The 8,995-nt window shown below is 53.1% G+C and overlaps 1 protein-coding gene across 5 annotated transcripts in view; it reads right to left on the bottom strand.

The window, feature by feature from the left end:
• Nucleotides 1-2: 2 nt before the first annotated feature.
• The window catches only part of DDX11 (DEAD/H-box helicase 11), a 30,436-nt gene continuing 21,443 nt past the window's right edge, over nucleotides 3-8,995 (bottom strand). For 2 of the 5 annotated variants that reach the window (XM_025995423.2, XM_072766251.1), the window contains 13 exons: nucleotides 7,686-7,724; nucleotides 7,329-7,440; nucleotides 7,027-7,158; nucleotides 6,424-6,536; nucleotides 4,164-4,236; nucleotides 3,752-3,855; nucleotides 2,911-3,060; nucleotides 2,564-2,632; nucleotides 2,360-2,460; nucleotides 1,852-1,936; nucleotides 1,455-1,533; nucleotides 1,170-1,324; nucleotides 3-1,080 (listed from right to left, as the gene is read on the bottom strand). In XM_025995423.2, the coding sequence (XP_025851208.1) occupies nucleotides 1,051-1,080; nucleotides 1,170-1,324; nucleotides 1,455-1,533; nucleotides 1,852-1,936; nucleotides 2,360-2,460; nucleotides 2,564-2,632; nucleotides 2,911-3,060; nucleotides 3,752-3,855; nucleotides 4,164-4,236; nucleotides 6,424-6,536; nucleotides 7,027-7,158; nucleotides 7,329-7,440; nucleotides 7,686-7,724 (1,242 nt within the window). In that variant the 3' untranslated portion in view covers nucleotides 3-1,050. The remainder of the gene's footprint in view (nucleotides 1,081-1,169; nucleotides 1,325-1,454; nucleotides 1,534-1,851; nucleotides 1,937-2,359; nucleotides 2,461-2,563; nucleotides 2,633-2,910; nucleotides 3,061-3,751; nucleotides 3,856-4,163; nucleotides 4,237-6,423; nucleotides 6,537-7,026; nucleotides 7,159-7,328; nucleotides 7,441-7,685; nucleotides 7,725-8,995) is intronic. The other 3 variants (XM_072766248.1, XM_072766249.1, XM_072766250.1) reach the window with 3 other exon arrangements.

The following is an 8,995-nucleotide window of genomic DNA, read 5'->3' as shown; positions in this document are numbered from 1 at the left end:
AGTGTCAACCAGCAGTGCACTTTTAATTAAAGAGCTATGGTTGTGCAGAGTGCAAGCATCTCCTTTAAGCCAGCACCTGTCCTCCTGCTCCCACTGGGCTCAAGCAATGGGGGCAGAGCACAGAGTGGACCAAGGCCCCTTCTGGGCCAGGGAGAGCAGAGATGTGGTCAACTGGACGGGCGGGGGTGGTGGGGGTGGTGGCTGCAGATGGGAGGATATCTTCACACAGGGAAAAACATCTCTGTGACAGACACAGGATCTCTAAAAATAGTCCTGCTGGGAGCCTAATGGCCCTTGGCATAATTGCTGAAGTCAGGGAGGAGGTGTCTGAAGTTTGCTCAAGTGGCTTAGTGGGAAGGAGGTGCCACCAACTTGGGAGGAGGACCTGGAACCAGGCCAGCTATGGAACAGGTGAGGGACCAGCACTGTGGTTGGGGGAAAGAAAGACCAGGACACAGAGAGCCTAGCAGGTGGGGGAGCTAATACATGGCTCTCTTACCAGTTCCTAACACAGAGAAAGCAGATCGGGTTGAGGTAATCAGAGGCCCCTGAGCAGAAGGAGCCCTTTGGGCAGCTGGGGGCTGGAAATAGGGAACATTCTTAGGTTTGAAGAGAGGGTGAAGGTCTAGAACAGCAAACTGTAGCCAGAAAGGGAAAAGGCAGGAGGGCATGTTCCACCTCACCTCTGGGAGAGTGGACACTGAGAGACAGGACAGAAATGTTGCAATGGGAGGCTGGCCAGGAAGTGGGGGAGGGAGCTGGACTCTGGGCCACACTGAATGGGCACACAGATTCAATCCAGGGAGGGAGAACTACCCTGGGGTGGGCCCCAGGATGGCCAGGGCCCGGTTTCTTCAGAATCAACCTGATTTTCTCCTAGTGGCTTTTCCACCTATGCCTGGTCCTGGCAGCCCACTCACCCCAGAAAGGGGCTGGGCTGCTCCAGCTTCATGTTCTTAGGCTGAATCCCCTCAGAGCAAGCCCAAGACAAACATTTCAAGTGGGCAGGGAGAAGGAAAAGCCTGGCAGCAGGCAGCGGTGGGCCATCCCTCAGGAAGGGACTGACTTCTCACGATGAAACTGGGGAGATAAGAAAAAGCAGTGAGGCACGAGATCTCAGGGAGGGGCGGGGGGGAGTGCCTCCGAGGGCAGGGAAAGGCAGGACTGACCTTCCTCATGGTAGCAAAGGCAGGACCAAAGGTGGCTCTGACTTCCACACGGTCTCGGATCCAGGCTGGCAGCTTTCCCAGGATAGGTGGGCGCGCATACCGCTGATCCAGGAGCACTATGCTGGCAAAATCCTTCTGGTGCCTGATGGCCCTGCCTAGATGGGAACAAAGGTTGGGGCTCTTACTTACACTTGCCTCCCCCACAGTACATTTCTATCGTGTCCCCTCCTTCCTGTCACCTCATTCTCCCACCATGCATTCCAAAAGCCAGGAACCCACGCCCACCTATAGATTGGTTGACAGCCTTCATACACAGATTCTCCACCAAAGCCTTCCCTGGGGGTGGTTGACCTGGAACTCTGGGCTGGGAAGGGCAGAGGAGAGCACCTGTCAGTATTTTCTTGCCTCTTGCTCAGTGTTCTGAGAAAATGACACTACTAGGCATGGGACCAAGAATAGCAGGCTTCATGGGCACCATGTCAACACATGCTACAACAGAGATCACAGAGCAGCTCCAGAGGGCAAGGGGGTGCGTCCCCTCCCCTGGAGCAGACAGGAAACGCTGGCATGTCAAGGGGCAGTGGGGAAGTCACAGTGATACAGCCCTGGTATCATGGCCCTAGAGGAGAGAGCACGTTCTCCCCAGCCATCTCCTCCCATCCTCTGGACATGAGATACTCACTAGGGTCTGATCCAGGTAAGCCATCTTCTCTTGTAGCTCCGGAGACTTGATGTTGGGGTAGGGCATGCCTACCATGACCACACACCTAGGGCGGAGGGAGCCCACACCATGTAAAGCAGTCAGGCGCCCAGCGCATCTTTAAGGCCAGGATGAAGGACCCAGGCCTCACCCACACGTCATCAACAGCTACATCCAGCACTCTTTCAGCCCCAAGTTGTGCTTGCTGGCTCTACCTCTCCCTCCCCACCCTGTACCTGCACCTGGAGCAGGTTTTCTCAGCTAAGAGACCGGGTGCAGGCTACATGAACTGAGCCCTGACAAAATCATGCTCTGCCTAATTTCCACCTGGAATCAAAGGCCAAAGCACCTCCCCACACAGCTGAATGACCAAAGCAGTCAGTCAGGGATGCAGACTCAGATGTCATCAGCTTGCAGGCAGGAACCCAGCTGTTCGGAGTGAGGTGTGGTCAGTGTCAGAGCCCAGAAGATGAGAGGACCCAGGACTTACCGGCCAAGGTCGTCAGAGAAGTTAATACCTTCACTCATCTTTCCTCCAACCACAGAGAGGAGCAGAGCACCTGTCACCGTGCCTCCCGCCTGGCCACAACACTGCAGGAAATACCAGCCCAAAACTCGGATGCCACCCAGAACATCTACAGCTGCCAGCTCCACATGTTCTCTGGACCCAAGGCCTCTGAGTTCCACTTCTCACCTTAATGCACCTGGAATACTCCATCAGCACCTGCTCCACCTGGTTTGCTCTCTTGGGTTCCTGAAATATCTGAAGGAAAACAGATATCTCCCAGGAAAGGGTTTCAGAATGCCTGAGTCCCTGTCTACTCTTGGCTTCATGTTTTTGAGACTGGGAACTGAAGACCCCCAGACAGTAAGGGGCTCTAGGGAAATCCTACAGAGGTGGTCAGGGATTAGAAGTGGTGGAGGCAAGGCACTAGCAGAAGCCCATACATGAGGCCTCACCTGGTCTGACATGCAGAAGTCCTAGCAGGAACTCTGGGTCCTATCCTCACAAGTGGGAGTTCCAGCTGAGTGCTCACTCACCTTTTTCCTGACAGCCAGGCGGGCCAGCAGACCACTCTTATCCCAGTGGGCATAGACCTGGCGCTGGTACTCGTAAGAGGGGAAGAAACAGACCACCCCTCCAGGGACCACAGTGCACAGGTTACAGAGAATGCGACCGGTCTCATCCATCTAAGGAAGGAAGACAGCCCTCCCTGTAGCCATATCCAAACAACATTTCCTAACTTTGGGACTCAAGACCACGTATAGAGACCCAAGGGTAGCTGTAGCCATGGGGGAAGGGGCATGTCCCATTCCCCCACCAAACCCCATGCCTACCTGGAATAGGAATCAGAGGAGAAGGTACCACCCTCCCCACGACACACATCACAATCCTAGTGCTCCAAGCTAAAACCTGCCGCTGGTATGCCACCGAAGCCTCCTTGCTCCAATTCCCAATGCACAGCGGGCCACTGGGGATTAAGCACCATCTACGACAAACTGGACACTGAAATCCCCAGGTGCCCCCTCTAGCAGTGGGCCCTCAAGCCCAGGGCAGGGACCGATAAAACCAAATGGCCAGAGAACCAAAGGAAATGAGCAGCTTTCTCACCAGGTTCTCTCATCCCTCAAGGGATGCCTCGAGGTTCTAAAAAAAAAACTATTTAAGAGTCTAAGGGGTGAGTGGAAGGGGAAGCTCAGGCCTCCCCTGATAAGAATCCAGATGGACACTAACCATCCTGTGCCAGCTCCACAGTGAAAGACCCCAGGACTAATCTCCCCAACACCTGAACACTAAGCATTGGCCAGAGTGCCTGGCACCCCAGAAACTGCTCTCCTGCCCTGGTAAAGGCTATGGTAAAGTGAGTAGGCTGGTACTAACCATCTGTGGTAGCTCTCGTTTCTGGTACGTGAACTCCAGCTGCTGGCTGGAGGGCCCACTGCAGATGATGAGCGGTAAAATATTGTCCGGAGGGATCACATGACCTGCAGAGACCCGGTGAGGGGCTGAAAATGAGGTGCTGACTATTCTGTAAGGCAGGGTCCAGGAAAAGCATTTGCCAACCCTGTCTTCCACAATAGGAAAGGGAATTCCAACACTCAGTCTGCCTACCCTGCTTCCACAGCACAAAGGGGGAGGGAGCACGGAGATTAAGTGAGCTCACGTGAGAGCTGGCGAGTGCTGGAGCCTCATGGCCTCCTAAACCCCTTGGGCCTGATAAGAGCACAGAGTCAAACTGTGACAACAGGGGCTGGAGTATGACACATGGCCTACCCTGGACACGGATTCTCACCACAGGAAAACTCCACCACTCGCTCAGCTTCCACCCCGGCACAGGCCAGCAGCTGCTCCCGGAAGTCAGACACCTGGATACAACAGCATGGCTCTGTGTTAGCTCAGTGGCCAGGGACAGCAGGCCTGAGCAGGCAGGAGGCCTTGGCAAGGAGAGGGGGGACGGAGGGAGAAGACAAAAGTCTGGACTGGGAGGCAGTAAGTCCATAGGAATAGAAAACAAATAGGCAAAAAGAGAAAAAAGTTAACAATACTGGGTGTTGACAGTCTCAGTGAGATGGTGGGAAAAGCAAAGGAAATCTGGTAAATGAGGCAGAGAGGTTCTCACCCCCCGTCGCCATGCAACAAAATCACCCATGAGAATTCTAAACAAAACCCACAAAAAATAAAAATATAAAAAATAAACAAAACCCACGTGCCCAGGCCCCAGCCTAGACCATTAAGGAAAAAAGGGGGGTGGGGTGAGCAGGGAGACCCATGCGCTGTTTTAAAGCACTCCAGGGTTTTCACCTATTAAATTGACAAAAATCTATACAAATGTGACCACTCTGTGGAAAAAAAGGCACTCAAACACTGCTGGGCGGGCAGAGGGGACAGACCAGTCACCTCCAGCAGGAGGGGAATCTGACCATATTTAAGAAATTCGACAGATTTTTATTTTCTAACCTGGCAGTCTCCCTACACAGGAGGGCCTCCAGACCCAACACAGACACAGGGACGTTTCCTGCGCAGTGACCTGTGAGTGCCCCACTGCCCTTCAGGAGGGGCCGGGTGAATGCACTATGCTAAGGGCTCCGTGGCCAGCAGGAGGGACACATACCACCTCGGTCGCTGAGAAGCCTGAGGGCCACAACACACTGGTGACTAAACGCTGGCCACACTGCCTTTGACATAGGAGCAAGGAAAGGAAGAAAGTAAGTAGAAGTATTTGCTTAGTTCTGCAGAAAGATACAGCAGAACCGTGGAAGGAGAGACCAGTAATAATAAAAATGATTGCCTTCGGGTACAGGGAGCAGCTTGAAGCTGGACAGAAGTGGGACCTTCTGAATGCATCTTTTTTTTTTTAAGACTTTATTTATTCATAAAAGACACACAGAGAGAGGCAAAGACAGGCAGAGGAAGAAGCAGGCTCCCTGCAGCGAACCTGATGCGAGACTGGATCCCCAGACCTGGGATCATGACCTGAGCTGAAGGCAGACGCTCAACTGCCATCTAGATGCTCCAAGACTTTATTTACGTGAGAGAGAGTATGCACGCACAAGCAGGGGGAGCAGCAGGCAGAGGGAGAGGGAGAAGCAGGCTCCCCACTGAGAGGGGAGACCCACATGGGGCTCAAACCCACTGAGCTGAAGGCAGACGCTTAACCAACTGAGCCACCCAGGCACCCAGACTATAAAGGATTTTAATACAAGAACAAAAATCTAAGTCTAGACAAGAAAAAGCAAAGTGGAAAACTAATAAAGCGACAGGAATGACTAACAGCTGGGGTGAGGAGCCCCTGAGTGTGGGAGCACTAAGGAGCCTTCTACCAGCTAAGTCCACTGTGCAGAGGCATGCTTCTATGTGCCACCGTGTTGCTTAAAACAGACAAAAACTGGGTATCTAACAAAAGAAGAGTGGTTGTACAACGTACAATACATTCACATGATAGAGTTAAGTACAGCCAGAGCACGGTGGGATAAACGCATACTCCTGACAAGGAAGAATGTTTATGACATTTTGTTGCTGCATGAAAAAAAAAAATCATAGCACCAGCATGTAGAAGCAGAGATCTTTGTTTTTAAAATATGTATGTATATTTTTAAGAATACATACAAAAACTAGTTAAATGATACACACTAAAATAAAAAAATCTGCTGGTGGAATTATCTATTTTTTTCCCGCTTTTGCTTGTCCCCTGCTGCCTACAATGAAAACATAGTGTGTGTATATATGAATTTATAAGAGGTTGTAACTAGGGTGGGTATAAGAAAGGAATGGCACCAAGGCACCCAACGGGGTCCTCAAATTCCAGAACAGCTGCCTTTGGGAGAAGTGTGATCCTGTGTCTACAGAAGCATCAGCAGCAATGCCCCTGGGGCTGAGGGCTCAGGCAGCAGACAGCACAGCAATGCCCTCTGGTGGACGCTGCTTGGCCTGCTCAGGCTGACCCCTCTGGCATGGGGACCCACTGGACAGAAGAGGCCTGACAGTGCATCCTTCCCTTGTCCCAGTCCCATCCCAACATCCAGGGCACAAGAGGCTGGGTCTGTTTCCCTTACCGGCTGCATGGTACCCCCTGCAATGACCACAGCCCGGCATTCCTTCACCACCTGGGCAAAGTGCACGGCTGGATTCAGGAGCAAGAATTTGAGGCTACTCTGACTAAGGCTTCCTGGAAAAAAAAAAAAAAAAAGATAGCTCTGGGGGGCAGGGGGTGGGTGGCAGGCCCAACAAAGACTTGCTTGAGTGTGAGGTAAAGGGGAGGTCAGTTGTGTCTACATAGGAGCCACAGGAGATACCATTTTCCTTTTTGATTAGATCCCATTTAATCTCCAGGATAACCCCGAGGTAGTCATCTCCCTTGGCGCATTCATCTTCAGGGAGATAAACACAGCTTGGAGATGACAGAATCAAGACTCAAACCAAGACCCATCTCACCGTCAATCACTAGGCTACACAACTTCTCTCCTAGTCCGGCTCAACATATCCCGTCCTCCCAGTGGCTCACACCCTTCCTCACCACACTTCCACCACCCTGCCCAGGCCACAGGACACCAGTCGTCACCACCCTGCTTCCTGATCCTAACCCAGGGAGGTGCCAGGGTGAAATATTTTCCTGCTCTGGCTTCCTGGGCTCCATGTGGGCTCCTCCCTGGGATTACCTTGGCGGCTCAGAATAACCCTGCCATCCTGGTTGGCAGTGGTGAGGGCTGCAAGGAAGGATTCAATGTGCATCAGTGGGGAAGCTGGCCGTGGCACTCTGGCCTCACCGTCCTCCACAGGGGTCACGGGAGCTGCACAGAGCAGAAGGAAGAGGGTCTGGGACCATGGATGAGGTGAGAGGAAACCCCTGAGGCTGGGCTAAAGCCATTCTCCCAGGGAGAGGAGTCCAGGCCTGAGAGACGGATGTTCTTGCCCTGTCCCCCCGCAGCCCTGCAGCCCAGTCTCCCCACTCCAGACTCACTCTTGGTGACTGTGGGCTGCAAACTCTGCAGAAAGTGCTGCAACCCAGCCAGGTTGGGCTGCTCCCTGGAGGGCGTGAGGACTATGCCGTACCTCTCAGTGAAGCCAAAGAGCTAGAAAGGGGTAAGAGAGCACAGAGAGGGATGAGGGTGCAGCACTGGGAGCCCTGACTGCAGGGAGGTTATGCCATAGCCCAGACAGCCCGCTACTTGCCTCCCCGCCCACGGGGCCTCTTGGTGGCCCACCCCACCCAGCAAACAGCACCCCGGGAAGGAGGGAGCAGAGGAGAGCAAGGCATTGTGAGGGAAGCCTGGGGGTGCTGCAGACCCTGGCCAGACCCAGGAAGGGGAGGGCGCACCTTTCTGCTTATCATGCTCTTCTCACAGTAGTGGCGCACCTGCAAAAGCAAACCCACTGAAGGCGCATGCAACAATTGGAGGGAAAAAGGAAACTGCCACCTTTCCAAACCCCTGCGAGCATGACTCACTGCCACCTCCTGGGGGGTCCACAGCCTCCCTGTGGCCAAGCCGTCACCCTAGTCTCTGCAGTCACTCCTCTCCTGCCACCCCCACACACAACACAATGCTTTCCCACAAGAGCCAGCCTCATGCACGCTGTCCCCTCACAAACGTGTCTGCACGGCTCTGACCCTCTCTAAAGGTACTTGGTGACAGTTACATCCCCTCTGTTCTCCTTCAATGTGACAGCACCTAAACTGAACCTTGAAAGATTCAGAGTTTAAAAAAATATGTATGAGCAATGGCACAAAGGAGGTAAAGCTTGGGGCATGTTCGGGGATGTCTGATGCGCACAGTACGTGTAGCTTGGAAAAGGAAGACAGGGAGTTGAAGCCTTTGAAGATTTCTAAAAAGAGCACTATCTTTCAATAAAGCTCCACTAGACTGTAGTGTAGGAAAGACACCAGAAGGGAGAGAGAGTGAAATCGGAGAGCAGAAAGGCAAGACAAAAAGAGCCTGCCCTGACATAGCAGCCGTGGGAATGGAAAGGCTGCGAGAAGGTTTAAGAGCTATTTCTAGCTTTGGGGCCAGGGTACTGTTTGGACGTGGGACCCAGAGGGAGAAGAGGAGAATCAGAAAGGCCTCAGACTGTCAGCCGGTTGGACGGGGCCATGGCAGTGACTGTGACCAAAACGGGTATGCTGCAGGTAAGCTGGTCTGAAGACAAATGGGAAGGCAGGAGGGAAAGCAAGCAAGGTCTTGAGTCCAGGCAGGGGAATTCACACACCAGCTCACACACCAAGCACCATCTGCTCACTTGTGTGCAGCCTGTGCCCATCCCTCCTGGGGTAACCTCTCCCCACCTCAGGTCCCTCTGCTCTCAAATGGTGATGGTACATCCTACCCCGGAGTCACAGCACCCAGTGCATGGCCTTGAACACGCAGGAAGTGCTCTGTATTTTCAGTAATTTGGAATCTCTCAATTGTTGAGTCAAGCAATGGTGGCTGTACCCTGCACAGCAGGCCAGCCTGGAGCAAGCTACCACCAGAGGCTGAACTCAAGCCCAAGGGTGGAGGTGGATCTCAGCCACCTCAGCCCCACAGCAGGATCACGTTCCCAAAGTTAACCTCCTGCTCTGACTAGAAGCACAGGGCAGAGACTGTGCCAGAAGAAAGATGGAACACAGTAAAGGACTGGCAATTTCTATTT

This window comes from Vulpes vulpes, chromosome 8 (assembly GCF_048418805.1).
Source record: "Vulpes vulpes isolate BD-2025 chromosome 8, VulVul3, whole genome shotgun sequence".
Classification (NCBI taxonomy): domain Eukaryota; kingdom Metazoa; phylum Chordata; class Mammalia; order Carnivora; family Canidae; genus Vulpes; species Vulpes vulpes.
Note: the sequence above shows the minus strand (reverse complement) of the source record. Positions and strands in the feature narration are given on the sequence as shown.